Below are 26985 nucleotides of genomic sequence, written 5' to 3' on the forward strand. Positions count from 1 at the left end.
CATGTTCTAGTTGTCTTATTCTGGTGTGAAAAATAGAAACAGTTTTATCACTGGATATACAATTTCCGCTACAACTCCCGGCTTTCCGAATACCTTCATTATGTGCTTCCAATTAGGGAAACAACTAACTTTTTTGTGTCTCCCGGAAGAGTCAACATGAGATTCTACCGTAATCCTGTGACAACTTTTTTTCTGAGAAAAATTGAAATAAATATTGTTGTCAAACGGAATTATATATATTCAGTCACCTGTTCCCCGTTCTAATTCTTGTGTATGCTCAATCTCTATGACAACAAGACTAGATGTTCTTCATACAAATACACAATCCATATTCTCTAACAGAACGCATCTTCACATTGCCGTCATCTCACTCGATTGAATTCCCCAGCACGCAGTTGTGTACGAGAGTCTAGACATATATCGTGAAACCTAAATTCTCTGCATATTCTATATTCTACACCAAATTATTTTGAACTGTACAGATATATTATCTTTTTGGTAAGTATCTGTTCTTATGAAACTTTCGAAACGTCGATCTAGAAACTGGAATGTAATAAAATCTTTACTATAGTCGGTAGAGTACTCCACTCTTGAGCGTGACCCTTTCTAACTTCTCTGCTTTACCACATCGCCAGCGTTCGATCGTAAATTTCTATGTCTGCTTCTTCTTCGGCTTCCTTTTGTCGTACGAAGAATGCATGTGTAGCAGAAGGAAACACGTCTTTCTCTACTTCTTCTAATCAGCTTCTTCTCTTACAAACAGCTGATTCTTTTCTGCAACTATATTCTATGACTGCACGTTCCCTCCTTTCACTTATGACTTCGTGTAGAAGTTCTTTCAGCTATTTATCGAGATTGATCTTGTTTATTCACACATTGTCGATAATTAAAGGTTTCCTTATCATAAACCTTAATTATCATAAAATATTCCAGAAAATTATCCATGCTCTTTCGGTGAGCCCATAATCAAATATTCTAGCCATCGGAGCCATTTTGGAAAGCCAACATTCCATTTCCCTTTCTCTATTTCTATGTTCATTTTTCCATCGTCTTCCCGTTTGCCTCGCTTTCTTTGTGCGCGCCCGTCTTCCCTCAGCTGCTGGCCTCAAAAAAAGTTAGTGCAAAAATTCACGTATTACTCAGAGGCACACGCGAGAATGTGTCGCGCACACAACAACAATAATAGTATTGAGAAGCAGTAGACGCAGAGACTTCCACATGCAGAGACTATTGAAAAAGAGATGATTGAGACGACGAGAGCGAGGCCACGAGAGTTTTCTGCGATGGAGCGCGTTTTCAAGACATGTCGTAGCCCGACACGGGTGGGCGCTGGGCTATTTCCTCTCACGGTTCTTCGATTTTTATCTATATTTTTTTCGGTTTCGCCCCTTATCTTTACCGCACGCAATTTTTGATGAAAAGGACATCGGACTAGTGCAAAGTGGTCAAAGAATACCGGTCTCGCCGAAAGTCTTTGGATGAAGACGCAGCGGAATAAGGTTCCTAGAAGGCCGTCAGTATAACCTTTCATGTCGTGAAGTTACTGTAGATAATCTATCCAGTGTTTTAAGTTTAAAAGTTTTCATGAATAGTCTTACATTTTCTGAATAATGATCTGATTTAAGCTTTTTAAAACTTTCACATTCAGTTAACGGTTTATATCGCCTATTTTTCTCGGTCTACAAAAAAGTTCGGGATAGAATTGTTAATTTCAGATCTCATGAAGCTATAAGACAGACTGAACATGCGTGCACGTCGTCCAGAAGAAATAATTTCGTCGTGTGCACCCTCTACAAGTACGTCGCCTCGGAAGAAATCAGGAGGAAATGGAGCATCGAAATCAAAAAACCATTCCAACGGAATCAGGATGGAGATGTACGATCACTTCTATAAGGTTTTAAAATGTCTTATAGTGATCTGGTCTGCTATAAATGAGACGTTTCAGAAATTCATACGACCTCCGATGGCTCCAGTCTACTATCCAACTGCTGCGGAGTTTGCCGATCCAATCGAATATGTTGCAAAGATTAGACCAGACGCAGAGAAGTACGGAGTCGTAAAAATTGTCCCACCAAAGGTAAGGCCTAGATATCAAATTCTGAAAACATCTAATTGAGAAATGAGGTTTAAATATGATCATCGAGTAGTTATACGAATGAAAATTCATATTTAAAAATTTCTTCCAGGAGTTTAAACCGCCATTTGCCATAAACAAAGAGACGTTCACCTTTAAACCTCGAACACAGAAGCTGAATGAAGTGGAAGCAATTGTGAAAGAGAAACACACATTCATTGAGCGTCTGATCAATTTTAACCGATTTTCGGGTCTTCAATTTGAGTTCCCGCTGGATCGAGACGGGGAAATTGTGGACTTGTACAGACTGCACCGGATTGTTCAAAACTTTGGAGGATGTGAAGAAGTGAATGATGAAGAAAAATGGAGAGACGTTGCACGCGAATACCTTCCAAAGGAGCAAATGGCTCGCGGTGTACCGTCTGCATTCATCAATCTCATTCGATCACATTACAATAACCACATTGAACCGTTCAACCGAAATCTGAGAGACAAAGAAAAGAAAATGGATGATGAAAGTGATGAGGAAGAAGAGCGAAAACATATGTGAGTGCAGTCCTACACAATCAGCCACGTTTTCTGCAAAGATATAACTGATTAAAAGCTATTAATTCCCAGACCTATGGTCTCAGCTAGCTAATTAGCTCCAGTAATCGAACACAAACAATAAATACCTAATTTTAGGTATCAGCACAATCATGGAACAATGCGAAGCGAACCAGAAATTCCAGATGAAAAAGAGACAAAGGATGAAGAAGAGGAGTGTCCAATGTCCATGCAAAGTGGACGACGGAAATCGAAAAATAAGAAGTCAGCTGTCACTAAAAGAAATTCAGGTGGAACATCGTCTCTCAAAAACAACAGAGGAAAAAGTAAGTCGGAGTTTTAGATTTTGATCTAAATTTTTATGGTGTTTTTAACTAAATTTTGGGAGTTTTCAGGAATCGTAAAGACAGAAGATGATGAAGAGGAAGAAGATGATTCGGTGGATGAAATAATTTGTGTGACTTGTAAAAAAGGAGAAGAGGAACAGTATCTGATTCTCTGCGACATTGAAGGATGTCCAAACGGTCTTCATACTTATTGTTGTGATCCTGCCCTCGATGAAGTTCCAACCGGTGAATGGAGATGTCCGAAATGCATTGAATCAGAGGATGCTAAGATTGGATGCGATTGGGGGTTCTCTGAAACCGATACAGAATACAACCTGAATTCGTTCACAGAGTTCGCAAACAAATGGAAATGCGATTATTTTAATGTGAATGATGTGTCAGAAGTGTCATGCGAAACTGTTGAACGAGAGTTCTGGAAAAATGTCATATCCCACGAAAATCCCGTTTCGGTGAAGTATGGTGCAGACCTGATTACCAGTAAAGTTGGAAGTGGATTCCCGCGAAAAGAAGACAAGCATACTGGACCTGATTCTCAACTTAAACAAGAATATGCATCACATGCGTGGAACTTGAACAACATGCCTGTGCTTCGGGAGTCTGTTCTTTCATATTTCAATACTGGAATTTCGGGAATGATGGTTCCCTGGGTTTACGTTGGAATGTGTTTCTCAACTTTCTGTTGGCATACGGAGGATCACTGGACTTATTCCGTCAACTACAATCATTTTGGAGAACGAAAAATTTGGTACGGAGTGGCCGGAGATGATGCAGAAAAGTTTGAAGATGCTTTGAAAAAGCTAGCACCTGGTTTGACTGGAAGACAAAAAGATCTTTTCCATCATATGACCACAGCTGCAAATCCCAGTCTTCTTCGATCAATGGGAGTCCCAATTTATGCGGTACATCAGAACGCTGGAGAGTTTGTAATCACTTTCCCCCGTGCCTATCATGCTGGATACAATGAAGGACTCAATTTCGCCGAAGCTGTCAACTTTGCTCCAATCGATTGGCTATCGAAAGGTCGAGAATGCGTGGAATCATATTCCAGCGTTGGAAGATTCCTTGTGTTTTCACATGACGAACTGCTTTTCAAAATGGTGGCAGCTATGGATAAGTTGGGCCTATCCACAATTCTTGCGGCGTGTGACGAACTGAGAAAAGTAATCGAAAAACAAAATAAGCTCCGAAATCTCATAACACGTCTGGGAGTCGCTCCTCGTCAGATGGAACAAGTTACTTTCGAGAACATTCCAGATGAAAAAAGATCATGCAAATTCTGCAAAACAACTATTTTCATGTCAGCTCTTGTTTGCAACAAGCATAATAAAAGGACATGTGTCGAACATCACGATCATCTTTGCAAAGCATGTACTCCGAAAGATTATAAATATCAGTTCAGATATGAGATGGATTATTTGAATCACCTTCTCAGTGAACTTGAAAAACGAACTGTCAATTACACTGGATGGAAAGAAGAGTCAGAAGAAATGCTGGAAAAAACAGGAAAACCAGAACTGGAGAGTATCGAAGAGTGTATTGACGTTGCAAAACAGAATAAATATCCTCAAACAGATCAAGTTCATAAATTGACTACAATCAGTCACACAGTTAAAACTGCCATTGAGAAAACCTCTCAACTACTACACAAAAAAGTGCGGACTCGAACCAAAACTAGATGTCAAAGAGCAGATACTCGAATGGATATTGTTGATGTCAAATTACTTATAGAACAAATGGTTTCCATGGACTGTAATTTATCATCTTACACTGGCCAACTAGAGCAATTATTGCAAAGGATTGATGCTTGGAGAAAAAAGGCTGAAGAAGTTATGGATCGCGAACAAGAGTATACGAAGGAAGATTTGGAGAGAGTGGTTGAAGAAGGAGAGGAATTTGATATCAAGTTAACTGAAATTGAAGAATTGAGGAAGTTGGTTGAAATGAAAGAATGGTCAGAACGAGCAAGAAAAGTCACTTCATGGACTCCAACAAGCAACATGGAGAACGAATTCGATTTTGAGTGTAAAAAGCGGCTTATAAGGGAGAATATTTTATCGTAAGTTCCAAATTTTTCATGAAAACATTATTTTTTTTAATGCATACAATTAATGTGAATCATACTGAAGCTAGAACCAACATTTCTGAATATGTTTACTTTGATAATATAATTACTATAAAAACTTTTGCAGATTGATTCAAGAAGGCGGTCGAAATCCATCAAGACAAGTTAACGATCTACTGCTCAAACTTCAACAAATGCTTTCACAGGCTTCAGCTCGTGAAGAGGAAGCTCAAGAATTTTTCAAAAATCCCTCACTAAGTCTTCTTCAAACTGTATGGAATTCCTTGAGGAATTCAGATTGGTTATCCGAACAATGTTTGTTTTATTCTGAGACTTTCTCATAGATTTTTCCATAGTTGTCAAGGCCCGGGCCGGGCCGGGCCGGGCCGGGCCTTGTCGGCGAAATCAGGGCCGGACCGGGCTTAAGGCCCGGGCAAATTGGCGCGAAAGTCAAATTTTCAAATTTTTTCAAATTTTTTGAATTTTTTTGCGAAAAAGTCACATTTTCGACTATCAGTCAGAATTAGAAGAAATTCTGAAAAATAGTCAAAAATGGTCACATTTCCGATGAAAAATTGAAAAAATTGGAAAAAAAAATTGGAAAAAAAGGGTCGTTTTTTGAAGCCGGGCCTTCGGGCCGGGCCGGGCCTTGAAAATTTTCTACCGGCCCGGCCCGGCCCGGGCCTTGACAACTATGGATTTTTCAATTTTCAGACTTAAATTCGGTTCGATTTGAAGTAGCTCAAGTAGCAAAAATCAAATCAATGATTGACTTCGCAGTTCCATCGCTCTCTGGTTTTGAAGTTAAAGACCAACTTCAACGACTTCCAGAAAGTGAGATAATACTCTCACAGGCTATTGACATCAACAAAAATTGTGAAATATCGAAAACTCTGCGTCATTCACGAGAGCATTCACCACTCTGCGACATGGTTAATAAAATGCTTTCATTCACAGAACGTTTAACAAAGCTCTTCAAACCAATCAATGCCTATCACAATCTCTACGAGGTAAATAATTGATAAAACATCTGAGTGGCGGCTTTCCTTAAGTGCTTCAGATTAAATGAGTTTTTGTTACAGATCCTCTCCGAACGCGATGATTTGACACCTCTTACTGAAGGTCAAATGATGCAGTTGTACTACCAAGGTGGTGTGGTTCACTTAGCTGATGAATGGCGTCAAATAAAAGAATTCGAGTCATCGGAACAATTGCTTGAACATCAATCTTCTTTACACGAAATTCAATTCAGAATCTTCGAAAAATTGAGGAGAACCAATTCGGCTAGTGGACTTCAATCATGTTGTTGTCTTGGAGCTAACACATCGGAGGCGCCTGATTCAGTTCTCACATGTATTATGTGTGATTCTCAATATCATGTTCAGTGTTGCGAATGGTCGCCATTTCTTCAAAATTTACCACAAGGATGCTATTTATGTGTTCGCTGTTTACGAGGAAAACGACCTGTTATTGCTGATGTATCCGCAGCCCTTAACGAAATTCCTTCTAATTTCCTTGAAACAAACCTTGTTCATAATCTCATTCAAAAATCAAGACTAATCACACAAAGTCTAATGTATGGCGCGAATAAACGGCAGCTCGGCGATCCCGAAGGCGAAGAGCTATGTAAGAAAGCTCTGTTCGATTGGTTGTCTTGTGAAATACTGAACCTCAACGGACTTCCGATAGCTGTAGAATTGATATCGGAGTTTTATGCTGCTCATCTAAAGAAAAATGCCAGGTGAGAAAAATAGATAAATAATGAATATTTCATTTTATTTTGTTTCAGTGCGACATTCGAACTTCAGCAACGTCCAGTAAGAGCTAAACCGATTACCTTACTTTTTGACTCGAAAACCGTTTCTAAACGAAAACGGCCTCATAATACCCATAAAGAATGTTCAAAGAAAGCCCGAAAGCGCCACTGTCCAATGTCTCCAAATGAATATGTTGAAGAAGAAGGAGAAGCAAAGAAGTCATGCCAAGCACAAAAATGTTATAAACCATATGAGGGTCATGGTGCTCGTTGGATACTGTGTGAAGCAGGCTGCAAGAACTGGTATCATTTCGTTTGTGCTGACCTGACTCTTGCAGGTTTGATAGTTATGCAATCTAATTACGTCCTAATACATTAATTTCAGTGATTCAACAAATGGAAAAGAACGCATATCGATGTATATCATGTCTTGATAATGCCGACTCTCCATCTTCTAGTGTATCTACAAAATAATTTTCGCACCCCGTTTTATCTGAACCCGTTATACGCACATTGTCTTACCACATCAACTTTATTCATTTTTCACCAGAGTTCTATCATATCTAACCCCCGTCTCGCAGCCTTTTTCGGCTTTCAGATTCATGATTTCCCCTTAATTAAAACGTTCTCAATCGCTTAAAGCTTTCAGCTGAATTTCAAAAAAAAGTACCGTATTCTCAACTCTTACCACAGCTTCTTTCGTTTCTTTGCATTCTGCCCACCATCAAGCTCTGTCTCTCTTCAAAATTCTTTAGTTTCCTCTGTTGAATCTCGAACCGGGTTTTGTATTCTAACCCTGACGTCTCGTTTCTATCCATTTCTAAGTCCCTTTTATCTCTGTAAACGAAATCTATTGCCAACCCCAAGAACTAATAATATCTGTAAAACACATTTTAACCCAATGCTGAATATGTCCCTTCATTTGTAAACCCTAGAAATTTGAAATTATTTATTTGTATCAAATTCAAATGTGAGAAAGATTTTTACCGAAAACAAATAAATTATAAATACTTTATTTACACTATAAATAATAGAACCAAAACGATTACAAGCTTAATTTGCAGACCCGTCGCATTGCGAAACGAAACGGAAATTATGACGCAAATAAAACATTGAAAATGAATAAGAACATTCAATAGCCTACCAAACGATCCCCCACTTAGCGCTGACTTCTTCCATCTTTTTAGGTTCAGAGAATGTTTGAATTGGACGAGCAGCTGTCGCGATATCAAATGGATAATCTTCTCCCCAAGCATCAAACCACACGCTACGAAGACGACGATTCACCTGAATGAACAATATGGAATCAAAAAAAAAATAAAGGGACTCACCGAATTGAGTTTATCATAGAATTGGTCTCTCTTGACATTAAATTCTTCTATCTCTTTCATCATTTTTTCCGATGAAATCTTTGGATTCGAAGGAATGTACGTCTGATGATTGACTTCTTCACGTCGCAAACGTAGTGATTCATCATGAAGATTGTCAATCAGCTTAAGTAACAAATCTTGTCTAGTTTGGGATTCCAAAGTGACAGGTCCCGAAATGAGTCCTGGAACTGCTGAGAATCGTTTGGATCCAGATTGAGCGAGTTCTCCTTTGAGTTTTCGAATTTCCAGCTCGGCTCTCTTTCTGGCATCAGTCTGCTTGTTCAGTTGATTTTCCAGGAATACAACTTCAACACGGCTAGCACCTCCTTCTTCACCCACATGAGATGTTACAGCGGGCGGAGCTCCAGCAGAACGGGTTTCCATGGCATGTATATTTTTCCAAAGTGCTTCTTTACTGATTTTGTTAGCACGCTGCTTCAATTCCACATTCTCGAGCTCTATTTCCTTCATTTCCCGTTGAAGAGCGTCCGTCGATTCGTCAAATTCTCTGAAATGATAATTTAATTTGAGTTTTTATTTTGAAACTTACATTTGCTTTCTTCTATGATCGGCCACCATTTGATTTATTTTTTCTTCCATATGCTTCACCTTGTCCCCTTCAGCTTTATCAGTAGAATTCAAACGAGATTCAGCCATTTCCAAACGAAGTTTGTAGTTGGACACGTCTTCAATTCTGGCTTTCACCTGCTTACGCAGCTCAAGCATCTCGTTGTCTTTCTTCTCCATCTGCCAACGAAGTCCTTCTGCTTCTTGAGCAGCCTGTTTGCGATGGTGGGCACGATCAAGAAGAGGTGGAAACGCTTTCTTCTCTGGAGCAACATGCTCCATTTTTGCAGATTCCAAAGTGGAATTAACTCTTTCTAGACTGTCACGAAGAGATTTAACCATAGCACGAATTGGATCAAATGCATTCTCCATTGCGATATATCCACTGCTCTTGGCAACAACTGAATGAATCATTTCTTTGACCCGTTTGTCGTCGAATCCTTCGGTTTCCGAAATTCCGCCAAAGTTCAAAGCTCCATTAGTGCACACTTCTTGAAGGGCTGATGCTAATTTGTCCAGCTGGGTCACAGCATTCATAAGCTCATCAGTAAATTCGCTTTCTAATTTGATTATCTTCTGTTGTTCGGCGCCAGAGTTTGGTAGAAGGCGAGAAGCTTTCAGAATAACCGATTCACAAGCAGCGAACTCGTCATTCAATGATTGCAGAAGGTTATAAACTTCGCCGGCGGTAATAGATTCCTGAAAATAAAATTATTATTTTGTTTAAGGTCCCAGAACAGAGACTAACCTGTAAGAAATAGGTTATCCGCTGAGTATTTACGCGGCAGTACGCCAGTCCTGCAGTAAGAGATGCGCTGATGGCAGAAATCCATTGAGCGGCATTGAATCCATCACCACCAATATGAAGAGAGAAGATGTTTTGGAAGTAAACGAGAGGACGAACGAAATTATCAAGTGAAGTGTTTTCATCGAATCGAGATGTTTTCAGAAGTTCCAAATATTGATCAACAATCTTTTCGTGAGTGGACATTTCTCCGTAGCTTTCAGTAAGCTTAATGAGAGATTCTACAGTCGTCTCTCCTACAGCGCTCTCCAGTTTTCCAACAGCAGCAATTATAGAATTCGCGAGGTAATTGACACGAGATACATGAGCCCACTGCTCTCCTTTGTGTGATTTTGTCACATGCTCACGGCGCATTCCTCCAGGAACTTGTGGATACTATAAAAAACGTTAAACGCTTAATAGAACTCAAATTAACGATTGAGACTTACACATTGAGCGGCCAAATTCGCGAACAATCTCGTTTTAGCAGATAGGCGTGGCAACATAACAACCAAAAGAATTGAGTCATTTTCTCCACCGACACGAGCGAAGTTGTCCGGGAGGAACGCCTTCAAATAGCCAGCTTGTCGACGTGCGAATTCTACTTCAATAGCATTGATCTGTCGTTCAACAACTTCTGAGAAATTTCGATTGGCAGTGATTTGTAATTGATTGACCATTGTTGCTCGATCAGTGTCTTCAGTCATTTGACCATGTACTTGTTCTTCTAGATTCAAGATTTGATCTTTTTGATCTTGAATCTGGGAATTCAAATTAGCCATCCGTTCTCTAAATTTGAGAATCGTTTGGGACAAATCGAGGGCATGTTTTTGTTCATCGCGTATGCGTCCATTCAGTTCGTGAATATGAATTTTCAACTGCTCGATTTCTCTCATAAAGTCTTTTTCTTGTTGCTTTTGCACTTCCGCAAGTTGTTCATCCAAATCTCTAGCTTCTTCCATGTCTTCTATTGTTTCTTCAAGTTGCCTAAAAGATATCTGGACTTTTATTGAATCTGCACATTTTCATTAACTTACGTGATACGTTCTTCCATATTGAAATTCTTATCTGTCAGCTGAGTTACCATTGCTTCTGCCCCCATAGTGGCATCAATCTGAAAAATTAGGAGTAAATGTTTCAAGGTAAGAATTAGAACTATGGAAAGATGTCGGTCTAAAAGCGTGCAGAAACAGTAGTCCCAGGGTGGACAAATCACACAATTTCTAACGAAAGAATGCCCATATAAATAATAGACAGCACAATATAACTTCTACTTATCAAAAATCTACCTCTTCCCACATATTTGAAAATTCTATCTGAAACACAAAAAATCAGAAGATCACATAAATGCACAACACACACTGCTGAACGCTTGAAAGAAAAAATTCACATTATGCATGAATTTGAATCTTTACGTAGCAAAGAACGGGTTTTCTGTTATTTTATTAGTAATATATTACTTACCTGCTCTTGAAATCCAGCAATCTTTGATTCCGCGATTTCTGCCTGTCTTTTGAGAGCTTCAGCAACTCGAACAAGTTCCGAATTTTCGTTTTTCAATCTTTCCGCTTCTTCGACAGCCTTTTGCCGATCAATTGTAGCTTGAGCATTCAAATCACGTAGCTTAATGAGGGCATCTTTCAACTTGTCATTTTGAAGTTCGACTTGTTTCATTTGAACACTGTTTCCAACTTGAACAGAACCTCCACCACCTGCCATTTCTTCTTGAAGAATATTGAACTTTTCTTTCACTTCTTCCAGTTCCGCTGTCAGAACATCAACTTGATTCTGCAATTCATCCGCTTTTTCCTCTGCTAGTTCTTTCTCGATGGTAGCCATTTCCATGATATCCGTATGTTCACTGATTGTGTCTTTGTTGGTTTCTTTCCAAATTCTAAGTTCTTCCGTAACTCTTCTCTCTTCGAGAAGTTGTCTTTCCAACTCAACAACTTTATCATTCAAACGACTTTTTACATCTTGTAGAGTTCTATGCTCAATAGATACCCTTTCAAACTCAAGAAGCTTAGCATGATCTTCTTTTCGCTTTCCTCGAGTCGTCTCCAACTTGTCAGTCAGTTCTTTAACTTGAATTCTAAGATACTCGAGTTCAGTTGAATGGTCGACAGTTGAAGAAGAAATTGAAGTTGTACGAGGATGAGCGGCAGCAGATGTTGTAGAGATAGGAGACATGGGAGCAGCTGGGCCAGTCTGGAAAGTAATAATGTCCAGATTAGTGACAAGACAGTTTCAGCACGGAATAGTATTGCAAGGGACAAATTGGGGGAAACAATCTCAAATGCCCCTCGTATCATTTTATACAAAATACTTATTTTCTGATTCGAAACTTACATCATCTATTTTTTTGGCTCGTGAAAGAACACTCTCTGTGGGAAGCTCTGTTCCAGATTCAGTCATTGTTGGAGGTGGTAGCTCATCAGGCACTTCGACTTCAGCTGGGGGAGGTTTTTGCGGTGTCTCTCCTGTTGGTTTATTCGGTGCAAGCGATTGCCTCGGTTTAGCGAGAGAGCTGGTTTTCGGGGGAGGACCTGGAACCTCGTATGTATTCTGATCAATTCATATATAATATACCTGTGGCGGTAGAAGTTTTTTTTGGCGGTGCTAAACTTTGCCGACGAGATACTGCATCCGGTGCTGCGAATTGAGGCTGAAAAGATGATGTTGTAGAAATGATTACTCATTCATCGATTGTGAGAATTCCGAATGAAGTTTATTACATATTTTATTTTTTGAGTTAGAATCAAAAAATCAGTGGTTTGGAAGTGTTTCAAGATGGAATACTTAATTAATTTCAAATCTGAAACATGTTTCACAAATAATATGTAGAGATGTACATAATAAACTTCACCATACCAATTCACAGTAGCTCGATGTATGTAACAAAACAATGATTAAAGCACACAAACCCTAGGTTTAGAAGCCGACGCACTATTACGACTCGAAGCAACAGAAGATTGAGATAAGTTGGAGAACTCACGGACCATTTTAGGCTGAAAACAACAGTTGTAACACATGAAGCGGAAATAATTAAATGATAAATAGGGCTAAACACAATCAAGCAATTCACCACTAACAACCGAAAAAGCAAATGATTTTGGATCTACGAATGTCACTGTTTTGTTTTAGTTTTGAAGATTATGCATTCAAAAGCAACAGTAAATAGCATAGAATTTCATTCGTGTAATGGTGCAAGGGTAACATAAAACTATCTATTTATGTTACCGTTGAATCTGAATTCTTTTTTGTAATAGTTGGAGCTGGAGATCTTGATTTCTGCGGTGTTGTCGACCGCTTATTCTAAAATCTCATGAACCCCGTAATTATGCATTGTTTTCAAAACATACCTCGTTTGGATCTGCTAGTTTCGATACAGACCGTGGCCCCATTCCAGTCTGACGACCAGTCAATTTCTCTGAAGAAGCAGCTGGTGAGATTCCAGGACTCGACTGGAAAACGTTAAGTTGTAGTTATTTTTAGGTATTGCAAATGCATAAATACCTACCCCCGGTGAAGCTTTTGATCCTGCAGATCTACTCATCACACTAGAATCTTTTCGAATAGCAGAAGCTGTTGGGGCTTTCAGTCCGGAGCGCTTTGCACCGTCCTCTGGTTCTACGGCTCCTGCTTTTACGAAAACCCCGTAATTCGGTTCGCATTGAAAGTACTCCACTCCTTGAACAGTCCCATTGTTCTTTCCAGTCGGGGTGTCGAGAATAACACCAACCCACTCTCCGTCTTGGAAACTTGTTTTACCAATAAAAACAATCTTTCCATTACCCGAGCTTGCTGAAAAAATTCATATGAACTATCTTGACATTGTCTGACATTTTTAATCTCGCAAGTACTCACTTTTAACACGAGTTCCTATTTCGAACGACATCCTGGAGATGGCGTTCGATCACTTTCTTTCAAATCTCCAATATTGAGCTTCCTGTAAATGATTTCAAATCAATAAACGGTTGCGAAATAATTTTGTTTGGTCAACGGGAACATCAGGAGAGCCGTACTTCAAATGTTTGAGGATAGCTTGCGCGTTTCTTGTGCGAATGCGACGAGCAAACGCGTCAACACTCGAGTAGAAAAAATTCTTTCGAATATTTATCGTATTACTTCGAGATATAGTCGAGAAATTGTTTTTGTGCTTTTTAGGAACGGTTTGATATATAAGTTTGACCTGTTTTGCTTCAAAAATCTTCTATTTTTGTTTTTAACGGTGAAAAAGATTAATAAAATAATGTTTTCGACTTGTGTGGAGACCGTACAAATCGGGAAGAAACGAAATCGGGAAGAAACGAAAGCGGAAGAAACGAAACGGGAAGAAACGAATCGGGAAGAAGCGAAACGGGAAGAACAGTTTTTCGCAAGTTTTCCTGACTTTAGCTATAGTAATGGCTGCGCACAATGCTCTAAATCGATTTTTTAGTTCCGTAGCTTTATTTTTGACACAAATTTTAGCGCATAAGCCAGTAAAATCTTTTCTCAATTTTGGATTACGGTCAACACCGCAATTTGACGTGAAGGTGTTCACAGAAATTTAGCTTGTTCTTCCCGATTCGTTTCTTCCCGTTTCGTTTCTTCCGCTTTCGTTTCTTCCCGATTTCGTTTCTTCCCGATTTGTACGGTCTCCTTGTGTGTAAATATTGATTATACGGTATTAAAGGTACATGTATATCCGTAGTGCAATTGGTTTCGAAAAGAAACAGTAGTCATTATTTACGACGGAAACTCTATTTCTGATTTATTTTTAGTTTTTCGTTCTCAGTTCGGAATTATGGCCGTGCTTTAACTTCGTTTAAAAACGTATTTTTCAGAATCTTCAGCACTTACTTCAGATATCATGTCGGTAAGTAGTTTTTTTTTATTTCGTCCTGAGTCAGTAGCCGGAGTAGTCTTTTCGCATTATTTTGATTGTGAAAGAGAAGACAAACTAAACAAACTTGTGAATTGGTATAATTAAAACTTATATATTATAGAAGGACGATGGAAAGCGAAAGAAGGAGTCGGTCGTCGATCTCACCAGATTTCTCGACAAAGAAATTCGCGTCAAGTTTCAAGGAGGACGTGAAGGTTTGTGCTTTCTTGCAGCAGCTATTCCAGGTTATTTATTTCGGGAATCAATTATCTGTTTTACAGCAAGTGGAGTGCTCCGAGGATTCGATCAACTTCTCAACATGGTTCTTGACGACTGCCGTGAGTATCTTCGCGATCCGCAGAATCCATCAGTTGTTGGCGATGAAACAAGGTAAGCACCGCTGTGAAAATTTCTTGAGCAGTCGACTATCTGAGGACTGTCAGAACTCATTCTCAAACGTAGGTAGTTTTTACTGTTTGTGGGATTTTCATTTTAAATTGTAGACGATTTTGAATTTGCTCATTCGTTAGGAAGAACAACATTATGATAATTTATACATTTTTCGAGTTATTAGAACCATGGAGAGTCCTCTGTAGTTGAACTGTAAATGTATTCAAAATATCATACTCCCATAACGCACTAATGATATTTTGACCAAAACAAGCTTAAACAAAAGTAAATCAAACTATCTACCACTATTTCAAAACGTAAGCTACATAAACTACAAGTTTCCCTTTCCTTTATCTGAATTTGAATATCTGGAACGAAAGTAATAAAACATTCTCCCTGAACTTCACATTATTTTTTCAGACCACTCGGACTCATCGTAGCACGCGGAACCGCCATCACAGTTGTCAGCCCAGCCGATGGATTGGAGCAGATTGCTAATCCATTTGCGGCTCAAGACGAATAGCCTCTCTAATTATCTATAATTATTATATGCATGTGATCTCCCCTTGCGATAAACATTCTTCAAAAAAAAATAAACGACGAAAAAGTTGTTATTACATACAAAACATTTGATAAATTGAGAAACATGAAACAAGATGAAAGAAAGCATTTCGAAAGGATCCTTCTAGGCAGTCAGAAAGTCCATAGCGGTAAATTTCAGAGTTGGGAGGGCAGTAGGGAAAACAAGTCCCTATGGGCTTTAGAGACTAGCCAATTTGAGAATCACAGTAGCTTTTTTCTTTATTGAAAGAGGATCAGGTGAAGAAGAAGACGAAGAATTTCAAGAAAACGGGCGAAAATGCAGAGAAATAGTGGAAAGGGACACATGAAAACTACACGAAGAGAAAGTAAGCGAATTTGGAAGTTTTTCGTTTTTTTTTTTCAATGTTTTAGGCTGGAAGTTTTGAGGTGGGAATTTGCGAGGATGAAATGAGCTAGGCAACTAGAAAATGTTTGGCCTGAGCGGTTGGTTTTCAGGTATTTACATGAAACATTACAGAGATTTACAGTGAAAACTGTTGGCTGACAGTATTCAGAGGACTTGTTGGAGGAATTCAAAATTGATTAGAAGTGTTAGATTGGTGGAGAATAAGACAAGATGTTTTTTGTTTATCCGAAAGCTGGCTGCGACGTGTAGACCATGTAAACGAAGCCATCTGGATCACGTTCTTGACTGTACAAGTTGGACATGCTCATTGAGTTGGATACCATTGAGCGCTCGTTGACAAGCAAGAAGAATGCTTGTTGTGGATGAAGTTGAAGACTGAAAAACAAACAATATTGTTTTGAGAAAATGGAATTGTTGTTGACTATCTAGGTCTGTAATTGTTTTGAGTACTCACCGTCGTCTGACGATCGACATGAGTTCAGCGACAGTAATGTGGTCTGGGACCAAGAATTTACAACGATCCATAAGTGGGAGACTACGTTCTCCATCGAATCGCTCGATAATCACGGGAACTTTGTTTGGTTGTTGACTGCGGATTTCTTCCACATCTTTTTGGCGTTCATCTGGAAAAATGTTTATTGGATTCTTAATGTCTTTGTTTCATCCAGTATCCAACATTAACGGGATCTATTATTAGGAATCAGGTCATTAATCGGGATAATCCAGAGCAGGTACCACCTGTCCCAGTGATCTCACTTAACCGAACCGATACCCATCTCTCATTGAGAGCCCTTTCATTCTTTCATTTGTTCCACGGTGCTGCACCACCAGTGTCACTCTCTTTCCCTCATACAAGATCAGCTGATTTTCACATGTCCAACTTGCATAATACCTCTTCTTTTTTCATGCTCTCTCGCTGAAACGCATGACGCGAGAAGTGTCTGTCCTCTCCGTCTCCGTCCTTTTTCACAGAGAAGAGAGGAGAAAAAAGAAGAAGATGAGAGACGGTTGACAAAGTTGGGAGAGTTTGAACAAAAAATGGTTCAGAAAGAGACCAGATGTTTGATAATTTAGTACTAAAAAGTTGGACTCAAAAATTCTTATCAATGGAACTGGAAGAAGAGAAAACAACTTACGGAACGGCCGTCTCTCTTTGAACGATGGAACGATTCCGGAGATATAAGAACCTCCACGATTTCCGCTCATCGCTGTTTGTGTGTAACTTTGAAGCGTAGCTAGCATAAACGCCTCTTTACTTTTTCGTGTTGAGACCCGATTCTTGATCTGAAAAGTTCGAAATAAGGGGTTAACTGGTATTTCAAAAGTTGTGAAACTAAGAGGAAGAAGAAGAAGAAGAAGGAAAGGTTAGAGAGAAGAGGACACAGTATGTTTTTGTGCGTATATTATCAAGAAGAGAAAATACAGGTGAAAGGGAATGGGGCATTGAGAGAAAGAATCGACGAGACAGAGGCAGTCAGCGGCAGGCAGCACACGCTCTTCTGCTGTATGTCTCTTTGTCTTCTGAGTCTCTCGTTGTGTAGCAACTCTCTCTTCTAACACCACAAGATCGACTGAGCGACGAGGACACATGACCGCGAGACGACGAGAGACCGAAAAGAAGAATCATGTGATGGGCGAAGAGATGGGGAAAAGAAAGCATAGAGCCAGAGGGTGTGTATGGCCCTTTCATTGCTACTACAGTAGTTTGATTCGCAGGAAGTGACAGACAAAAAGGTTGAGAAATTTGAAACGAAGCATTGAGTAGGAGGAAAGAGATGAAGTAAATAAATATAATGGCGAGACTATTATCGAAATAAAAAAGTTCCGACATTTTTTCCTCGTCGGTGTTTGCGGACTCAAGCCAAAATTATCAAATTTTGGCTTGAGTCCGCAAACACCGAGGGGGAAAAAATGTCGGAACTTTTTTGTTGCGATAATAGTTGGCGTCATTGAGAAAGTTGAGTAGTTACTGGCAACATTTCGCTTTTTGAAACATGCAGTGGCTATAGATTTCAGTAGTAGATTAATTTAGAAGATGTTGGAACATCAGGAGAGCAGATTAGAATAGTTTTTCAGTAAAAAAATACAGGATGCTCAACAGAAATATAGAACTTTGCTAGACTGCTATCCATTCAGGAAAGCAGGATAACAGTTTGAGGCTATAAACTTCTAGACGCTTCTCTTTTATATGATTCTTGACTCAGAAGTACATGTACTTGGAATATAATTGGTGGCAAGAGAAGAGGATGATCAAAGTGCAATTGGACCAGCCAATAGTATGATCTAAGTCTTACTCAATCAGACCAACTGTCTCTTTTTTGCAAAAAGAAGAAGACGAAGAACTTATCAATCTCTCGAACAGATGACCTTTTCATCTAAAGAGAAATGATGAAAATTGATGAAGTCTCGGTGGATAGTCTGACGAAAAAAAAACCGATTTCCTTTCGAAAAATTTCTCATTTCATGACATTGAAAATGAGTGACATCAGACTGTTTACTGCAGATGGTTTCTAACGAACGATTACCAGTGTTATGATGAGAAAAGAGATGAAATAATTGAAATGAGGAAGACAACGGAGAGCAATTCGGAGCCAGCGAGTGGAGACGTAGAAGAATTGAGAAATCGATGCACGAGAAGTCTCACATGTCGAATGAACGCAACATGTTTATGCCTCACAAATCAATAGGTAACTGCGAAATGAGTGTATGTGCATTTCTCTGCGTCTTCATCGTATTTATCTGTGGAAAGAATCTATTTTTGTAATCTTTGAGCACTATTTATTCTTGTTATCGGTACATTTAGTGATGGATGAGGAAAGTGCGCTCCATTGAGAACTTTACTTTATTTTCTATTCAACTAGTTCTGAATGAGTTAGAACGCATTGAGTTGAAGTTAAACGTGAGGACGGGAAATTGGAACTGTATCGAAAATATCGATACCACATGAAAATCAGTTTTTCGTAAATTTTAGTAAAATAAATAGACGTGAAAACCCTTTAATTTGTCTTAATAGTTTCTTCCACGAATTTTCCGAATCCAAAACATGTTGTTGGCAAACATAAAATCTAATTACAGAACAATAACGGAAGATGTGATGTCAGTTCGACGACGGACTCATTCTGATGATTTCCCGTATCCTTTAGAAAGAACTAGACTGTCTTCAAAGCTTAATGGTAGACTCATCTTGAAAACTCCTAGAAATTATCTAAAACTAAATGTTTCAGTTCTCCGTGAGAATCCACCACAACCTGTTCAACAAGGATATTCACTAACAACTGTTATTTTTGTTTCAATTGTAGTTTCAATAATCTGTCAACATGTTATTCCTCACACATTTTCATATTTAAATCAAATAATCAAAAGTGAGTTTTTTTTTACAAAAACGTCTCCAATTCAGTTCATCATCTCAGATTCTCCAAAACGAAGAGCGCCAACACATTCAAATCTTCTGAATATTGGTTTTATTAGCACGAATCCACCCGAGAAATATGCTCCTGCTGTTCAAAAACCCACATTTTTAGTGGATCCAATATATGATGAAAAGTGGAAAGGAGTTCAAACAGCTGTACCAGTTATGACAACAGAATCAGAAGAGAAAAGAGATAATGATCATGCAAAAGTGAAAGAAGCAATTCTGGCAGCAAAAGCAGCAAGTAGATCAAGAAGAGATGGAAATTTGGAGAGAGCAATGACAATAATGGAGCATGCGATGGCTCTGGCACCGAATAATCCTCAGATTCTGATTGAAATGGGCCAAATTAGAGAGATGCATAATGAATTGGTGGAGGCAGATCAGTGTTATGTTAAGGCTCTAGCTTACGATCCAGAAAATTCAGAAGCTTTAGTGTGAGTTTTACATTGAGAGATGTAGGAAGTTGTATTCCTAATGATTTTCAGACTCCGCGCTAGAACAACGCCACTAGTTAGTGCAATTGATAGGAAAATGCTCCGATCTGTACACGATTTACGAAATGAATTCGCTCATTTGCAACATTCCACTGCACTCAGGAGAATGATGAGGTAAAGAAAAAGTTTCATATAATATAAAAGAAAAGTTTTTAGAGAAACGTACTTTCTCTATGTCTACCACACAGTTGCAATCGAAGGGAATACTCTTTCTCTTGGACAAACTCGTGCAATTCTTGAATCTGGAATGGTAATTCCTGGAAAAAGTATACGGGAGCACAATGAAGTGATTGGAATGGATGCTGCTCTTCGATTTCTGAATTGTTCTCTTCTTTCTAAAGGACATGATGAGATATCTATTGAGGATATTCTTGAAATGCATCGGAGAGTTTTGGGTAATGCTGACCCAGTTGAAGCTGGGAGGATACGAACATCACAAGTTTATGTCGGGAGATTCACTCCAGTTGCACCTGAATATGTTATGGAACAACTGGCAGATATGGTTGATTGGCTGAATGATGAAAGTACATTAGCGATGGATCCCATTGAAAGAGCAGCTATTGCTCATTATAAACTGGTTTTAGTTCATCCGTTCACTGATGGAAATGGTAGAACCGCCCGTCTTTTACTCAATTTGATAATGATGAGAAGTGGATTTCCTCCTGTTATTCTTCCAGTTGAGACAAGAGCTGAGTATTATGCATCACTCCACGTGGCGAACCTAGGAGACCTCCGACCATTTGTCAGATACGTTGCAAAACATTCAGAGGCTTCTATTCAGGTTTGATCTACACTTTTAAGAAGTGAACTGAGAGTTTTAATCATTTTCAGAGATATATAGGAGCCATGAAGACATCATCTGACAACACCATCAACGGGGAAGATTCCAGTTTGTCACCGGAAGATTCCGAAGTCAGCGAGAAAATTGAAGCGGAGTGTCGATCAGGAAACTAATATGTTTTAAACGGAATTAGTTGTTTAATTTTATTAATATCTGTGATTCTTTTTGTTTTCCGGGTTTGTTCACTGTACTGAAAGTTTAAAAAAGAAATGGTTTTCTCTCAACGCAATCCACTTTTCTGAGTCACATGCACATTCCAAACATTATTCAATTTGATTGAAAGCTTTTTAGTGTAAAAACCAATAGATCTAAAAGTTGTTTTCTTCCTCTACCCGCCCACATTTGAGAAAGTATAAAACACAAGAGGGAATCAATCATTTCGTACAGTTACAGTCTTTGCAGCAGATATTCTGTTCAGTCCAAACAATAGAACAGCACCTGGCCGATTTCATGTAATATCTGAAAAGAAAAGATATTACATGTATCGGGTAGGAGCTGTTTGAGTAAAGGATCTTTCGAAGGTTAGTCACTTTGAAGATATCTTTAATTAGTTCTGGATGAAAGTTAGAAATCCAGATTGTAAATGAATTCAATTTTTTCTAAAGAAAAAGTTAAAGGAAGTGAGGTAGAAATACACTTTTTCAACAATGTTAAAGTTGGAAAATGAAGAGTTTCGATGAGACTTCTTGTTTTCAGTAAATCTTTGCAACAATCCAGAAATCAAACAGTACGACATAACTGTCTTTCGGCTTCTTCTTTTTTTTCAGATTCTCAACTTTTCTAATAGTAAATTATTTCATTCAGCGGCGGAATCAAAAAGGAAAAAAACAAATTCAAAATCATGAATGTCATGATAGTCTATCATCAAAGCTTCTTGAAATTGGAGTGTTTCTTTTAAACAGTAAAAAATCATAGAAAAGGAATTAAGAAAAAAATTATATGAAGTTAATTTTATTACATAAAAATTCAAAATAGAAAATGACTATTATCGTGAAATTCAATTACACCACATTAATAAATTTATCCTTCGTGTTGAGCCAAGAAGAAGTTTCCAGCAATTGGATCTCCCAACTTGTTCTTTTCGATGAATTGTTTCACATTGAACTTGGCACGAGAACTTGGTTTTGGAACAGAGATACGTCTTCCTTGATGCTCCCACATGAGAATTACGTAACGATGAAGATCAGTTCTTGGTCCTGGAGCCGGACTTCCATAAGCCATTTGATGTTGTCCTGAACGACACATCATTTTAATTTGATTTAGAAATAAGGAAACATTCGTGGGGGTGTCTAATTTCAGATCAGATCAAAATAAGGTCAGGTGAAATCTGAAAAGTGCTACTCACCTCCATTAATTCCATCGATGATATTACTTGCTGGAATATTGCAGACAAGCCAATGAAGCCATTCAGCCACCGATGGATTCTTTCTCGACAAGTTATCCGGATCGATCATGAGAACAGTGTAGATGCTCTCTGGATCAGCTCCTGGAAGAGCCCATCTTGGAGCATTTTTCAAGTTTCTGACCTGAAGAGTCATTCCTGGCTCTACTTGGATTCCATCCCAGCAAAGCTGAAAAGTAGTTTTTATATGTTTGCTCTTAACGACCTTTGAAACTTACATGAAGCTTCTGTTTTGGTGCATTTTCTATGATCTTTGGAGTGATCTCGTGTTGAGCAAATGCTGCAGCAATATCAGCCATTTCGAATGTTCTGAAGAATGAAGATTAATAAAATGGATGAGGAAAAAAGATGAGAGAAATCTGGAAGAAAACAAGAAAATAATGGAAAAATAACAGGTGTTTCAGGGCGTTTTATGAGCAGAAAACAACAAAGAACAGAGGGAGGAAAGAAGAAAAAAAAGAAGAAAAAAGATAGGAAAGAGCAGGATGTGACGTGGCAAAAGTAGAAGAAGAATGTATGAGATGGAGAAGAATGTGATGGATAGTAGGGGATGGGAATAGATAGGAGAGCAATGAATTGCAGCTGTACAATGGAAAGTGGTGAATCAGAAAACTAATTGATTGGAAAAGAGAAGGGAAGAAGAAGAACGGCGAACATGGGTTATCTTTGCGAACCGCAGTAGGAACCATGCTTGCTGACTGGTTTCTCTAAAAATTCTGACAAAATTCACTAGATTTCAACGAGATTAAACAAGTTTTCGATTTACCAGCTCTGAAGCAATCTCGTTTGCCACAAGGGCTGCAAGGTCGTCAACAAATATTTGGTTTGTACGAATCTTCTGAAGAAGAAGTAGAAGGTCCGAATACAAACTTTAAAAGTATAAAAATTCCAAAAGAACTCGTAATATCAAAAATCTCTCCGATTAACAAAGAAGAGTGACCTTTATCCGTACCTCTCATCTGGCAGTTATGAGATTCAAAGTGAATGTGATGTACTACTTATTACACCGAAAAGGCGAGCAGAACTCAGATTACACTTTCCTTCCCATCCTCTTCTTCTTCTTCTTCTCCTACGTTTGTTCATCTGAGAAAACAACAGTTGACCGCCCCCATCTGACTCTGATTCTCTTCTTCTATCATATATCTTTTCATCCGGATGTTCTTGCTCATCACAGATTGAATGTGGTTTTTGAACGTTGTGATGAAATTGACAAGAGGGAATCCGGAAAACTATTGAAAGAGGAAAGAATGATAGGAACGAAACAAACGAAAACACGAAACATGAACAACTAATGATACAGTAAGACAGTCTTCTTAAATATCCTTTTTCGAACGATCAGAATCGTGAAAATATATTCGGAGACTACAACAGGTGAAAATTCATAGAAAACTACTCATTTCAATCAAACACGCCCCTTCAATATTAGCAGATCTTTCTGACTATTCTACCCCTTTCCTCCATCTCAATTTACTCAATTTTTCCATATTTCCCAACTTTTTGATTACTCATTTTTTCTACTTAAAACTCAAAATGTACACGTATTCGGATGTTACTGTAGATGTGAATCCGCCAACGATTCTTCTAAAATTCTATACTATTCACGGAGTTTTCGCTCTTTTTTTCAACGTTTTAGGAGTATTCTTGATTATGAAAAATCCGAGAATCGTCAAATTGTATCGAGGGTTCATGCTCAATATGCAGGTAAATTTTTAATATTTCCTAGCGTTCTTTGTTCTATGTCCGATGTTTGAATACAGCTGAAACAAGAATTTGATAAGCTTGTCAGGTTTATAACCAGAATTTTATTTTCGTTTCAACACATGTTCAAACGAAATGTTAACATTTAAATGAGAACGGAACATTTGTTTTTCACATGAAAACATATTTCATTCTCAGTAGTTAGCAGAAAAGCACATGAAACTTAAAAAAAAAAAAATTGAAATACCCTGGGACAGTTAAGTTTGCAACCAGATAATAGTTTAGAAAGCTAAAACATCAAACGAAAAAACGAAAAAGCTAAAATTTTAACGAATTACACTGGATAATGAACCGGGCACTGGATAATGAAAGGGGCTTTCACTACACAATTAAAGATCACAAATATTTCAGATTCTGTCTCTTCTAGCAGATGCACAAACAACACTTTTAATGCAGCCAGTTTATATCTTCCCAATAATCGGAGGGTACACAAATGGAGTTTGGTGGAATATTTTCAGAATGTCATCTCATTTACAAATGGGTATTTTTTTACTTTTATTATATCTTCAAGTTGCTTCGATTGTTTGTGCAATTGTTACAAAATTTCACGTTGTATCGAATATAGGAAAAGTGGGTTTCATGAAGTCTGGAAAAGTGTCTGAAAACAAATTTCAGTCTTCGAAACGTCCGCTCTTATTCTGGATTTTTGTTGTATTTTATCATAGCTGTGCTTTTCTTATTTTTGGAATTTTCTGTGTCTCCTACTTGACAAAACGAGAAGCAGTGGATCTCGTAAAAACGGTATATTCTTCCTTCAATTCAAAATTGCTCATGAGTTTTACAGAAGTTTCCAAACGCAATGAACGTGTTCTCATTAGAAAATGTGGAAATTTATGATTTGGAAGTGAATAAATGGATGATTGGGACAACTTCTCTGATTGCTTCCATGCTTGTTGTAGGATGGATTTTCGAGTTTCCATCTGTCAAAAACTTGAATTTTCAGAGTTCTCTCCTCATATCATTGTATTTTTCGGTTCGACTTCTGAAAAAACTCCGTTCGAAACGTTTAATTATATCAGTTCGAAGTTTTCGCGGCCATCAAATAGCAGTTACGAGTCTGATGGCTCAAGCAACTATTCCATTTATTGTAATTATAATTCCAATTGGAACTATTGTTTATTTCTTTGTTCATGTTGTCCCGAATGCTCAATGTGAATAACTTTCAAATTATTTCACTAACATAAGTTCATATTTTCAGATATATCAAATGCAATGATGGCCATCTACTCATTTCATGCTTCTCTATCAACTACTGTTATGATAATTAGTACACCACAATATCGAAAAATGATAAGAAGAGGTTTCAGGTGAGTTAATATTAATACAGAATGAAGTTATCTGAAGTCATATTTAGATCTCCAACAGCAGCAATATCTCCTCAAATGACAAGAGTTGTTCCAAATTCTGCAAATTCTGCAACAATTCGAATGAAAAAACTATCGACTCCTGATCTTTGAAGAAATAATTGTTTTACGAAGTATTTATTATGCGATTGTGTCATTATTATCAATAAATACAAAAAAGATCAATACTGAACAAAAAGTTCGTCGAAAAATCATTTTACAAACGAAGTGTAAAAAGAAAAAAGTAAACTAAATGTTTCGGAAACTTGGATCCTGATGAATGGATGCAACGTCGGATAATCTGAAATAAATATTCAAAATATCTCAACAATTATTTGTTTCCTTACTGTTTCTTATCCGTATATGCTGGTAATTGGTTCTCAATATCCGCCACTTCATCAAGAATACTTTGCAACTGTTTCTCACTTTCAGCTTCTAAAGCAGCATCATCTTGTATGTGATATCCGATGAAGAACTCATAAATCCATGCTCCGAGAACTCCTCCAATCATCGGACAAATTATTGGAATCCAGAACCATTTGTAGTCTCTGTAACTGAATACTTCCCATCCGTATCCAGCACAAAGAGAGAAGAGACGAGGAGCGAAATCTCTTGCTGGATTGATTGCATATCCTGCATTAAGTGCCATCGACATTCCAAGAAACGCTAGGAGAGCACCAATCCATGCAGGTTGAAGGAATGATGGAATTTCATTCCGACGGTCTGTAATTGCTGCAACACCGAGACAAAGAACTAATGTTCCAGCTATTTGATCAATGATTGCATTGAATGTTCCGAGAAATGGACCAGGATACGTGGCAAATATTGAAGCAGTTGCTGTATGTCCAGTTACAGTCCGATTACCTCCTTCGAATACATTTATTGCATCTGGAATTCGTCGAATGCTTGACCTCGTTTGTATCTAAAACCTACCGAAATAAACACAAAATACTCCGAAAGCACCAAGAAAAGCTCCAATATTCTGAGCCACTACATACACCAAGAATCGAATCCAATTCATTTTTCCCTGAGTCACTTGGAAAAACGAAACAGCGGGATTGAGATGGGCACCCGATATCCGAGAACCCATGAGAACAGCCATCATAAGAACGAGACCCCAACCAACGGAAATTCCAATCCATTCATTATTTTTTCCTTGCGACAGAACATATTGGGCATTCACACATTCTCCTCCAAACTGAAAACAACAAAATAATAAAAATAATAAAAAGAAAAAAAGAACAGAAAAAGAAACCAACCACAAGGAATCCTGTGCAGAAAAGTTCTGCTATAAATGCTCGAATCAGTTCATTGTCAATTGTGAATTTTGGTCGGAGTCTTTCCACTAGATTCATTGTCATCTGAATTATTTGTATTGCAAGAATTAAATCTGAAAATTCAATAAGAATAAACAAACATTTTCCTCTTCAGATTTTGCAAATGGTGGGGGTCTATTAGTATGTTGTGACGACTTCTGACTCGGAGCAAACTCGAATGGAGTGTCAGTGACAGCGACAACCGAGTTGTCAACTGATTTTCTGTCTACTGCAAAAGGAGGCGATCCTGGAAAGGAGAACAACAATAAACTGTTTGTCGTGAAAAATGGGGGAAACGAAATGCGTATCATACAGGGAAACGATGGCTTCCGTATGGTGTTCCCACGAATTATTGATGGGGAAGCGGTGAAATAGAAAGGGGACAAACATGGAAAACTGTCGAAGAAAAGAAAAAGAAATGGGAATCAAGAAAAGATTTCTGATTTGTTTTTTCAGATTTTGGGAATACCACTTCCTCCAATTGAAAAAAGGAATAAACCAACCCCCATCAGAGAAATTTCCATTAGTCAGTACCTGGTGGAGAGTGCATAGCAACACTGAACGGATTCTCAGCATCTGGTTTAGGTAAATCCTTAACCGCCAACTCATGAATCGAAAGAGCATCAGTAGTGTCAAATGGGAATTTGAACGACCGATCAGAGGAATCAGAAGATGAGTCGGACAACATCAAAATGACCGAACTA

General features: G+C 38.3%; 7 protein-coding genes across 7 annotated transcripts; 3 read left to right on the plus strand and 4 right to left on the minus strand.

The window, feature by feature from the left end:
- Positions 1–7925: 7925 nt before the first annotated feature.
- On the minus strand, positions 7926–13404 carry GCK72_014017 (uncharacterized protein; the record flags this gene model as incomplete). Its single annotated transcript, XM_053730108.1, has 14 exons — positions 7926–8072; positions 8117–8663; positions 8706–9421; positions 9471–9902; positions 9956–10493; positions 10544–10620; positions 10971–11714; positions 11856–12052; positions 12096–12171; positions 12431–12514; positions 12747–12821; positions 12869–12970; positions 13027–13310; positions 13374–13404. The coding sequence occupies 14 exons, from the start codon at positions 13402–13404 to the stop codon at positions 7926–7928; spliced, it is 4050 nt and encodes a 1349-aa protein (XP_053584880.1).
- Positions 13405–14361: 957 nt separating this feature from the next.
- On the plus strand, positions 14362–15289 carry GCK72_014018 (uncharacterized protein; the record flags this gene model as incomplete). Its single annotated transcript, XM_003107774.2, has 4 exons — positions 14362–14367; positions 14498–14591; positions 14658–14766; positions 15187–15289. The coding sequence occupies 4 exons, from the start codon at positions 14362–14364 to the stop codon at positions 15287–15289; spliced, it is 312 nt and encodes a 103-aa protein (XP_003107822.1).
- A 647-nt stretch (positions 15290–15936) lies between these two features.
- On the minus strand, positions 15937–16921 carry GCK72_014019 (uncharacterized protein; the record flags this gene model as incomplete). The annotated part of the gene is made up of 3 exons (XM_003107913.2): positions 15937–16090; positions 16170–16338; positions 16852–16921. 3 exons carry the CDS (start codon positions 16919–16921, stop codon positions 15937–15939), a joined length of 393 nt encoding a protein of 130 aa, XP_003107961.1.
- Positions 16922–18758: 1837 nt separating this feature from the next.
- On the plus strand, positions 18759–20575 carry GCK72_014020 (uncharacterized protein; the record flags this gene model as incomplete). Its single annotated transcript, XM_003107781.2, has 6 exons — positions 18759–18888; positions 18940–19077; positions 19126–19561; positions 19613–19735; positions 19778–20402; positions 20453–20575. The coding sequence occupies 6 exons, from the start codon at positions 18759–18761 to the stop codon at positions 20573–20575; spliced, it is 1575 nt and encodes a 524-aa protein (XP_003107829.2).
- A 907-nt stretch (positions 20576–21482) lies between these two features.
- GCK72_014021 (uncharacterized protein) lies at positions 21483–22163 on the minus strand (the record flags this gene model as incomplete). Its single annotated transcript, XM_003108007.2, has 3 exons — positions 21483–21694; positions 21808–22033; positions 22083–22163. The coding sequence occupies 3 exons, from the start codon at positions 22161–22163 to the stop codon at positions 21483–21485; spliced, it is 519 nt and encodes a 172-aa protein (XP_003108055.1).
- A 2519-nt stretch (positions 22164–24682) lies between these two features.
- GCK72_014022 (uncharacterized protein) lies at positions 24683–25079 on the plus strand (the record flags this gene model as incomplete). The annotated part of the gene is made up of 3 exons (XM_003107694.2): positions 24683–24773; positions 24821–24929; positions 24977–25079. The coding sequence occupies 3 exons, from the start codon at positions 24683–24685 to the stop codon at positions 25077–25079; spliced, it is 303 nt and encodes a 100-aa protein (XP_003107742.2).
- A 135-nt stretch (positions 25080–25214) lies between these two features.
- On the minus strand, positions 25215–26969 carry GCK72_014023 (uncharacterized protein; the record flags this gene model as incomplete). The annotated part of the gene is made up of 6 exons (XM_053730109.1): positions 25215–25266; positions 25313–25853; positions 25899–26163; positions 26225–26326; positions 26383–26528; positions 26816–26969. The coding sequence occupies 6 exons, from the start codon at positions 26967–26969 to the stop codon at positions 25215–25217; spliced, it is 1260 nt and encodes a 419-aa protein (XP_053584881.1).
- Between the last annotated feature and the right edge of the window lie 16 nt (positions 26970–26985).

The sequence above is a fragment of the Caenorhabditis remanei genome, chromosome IV (assembly GCF_010183535.1).
Source record: "Caenorhabditis remanei strain PX506 chromosome IV, whole genome shotgun sequence".
NCBI classification, from domain to species: domain Eukaryota; kingdom Metazoa; phylum Nematoda; class Chromadorea; order Rhabditida; family Rhabditidae; genus Caenorhabditis; species Caenorhabditis remanei.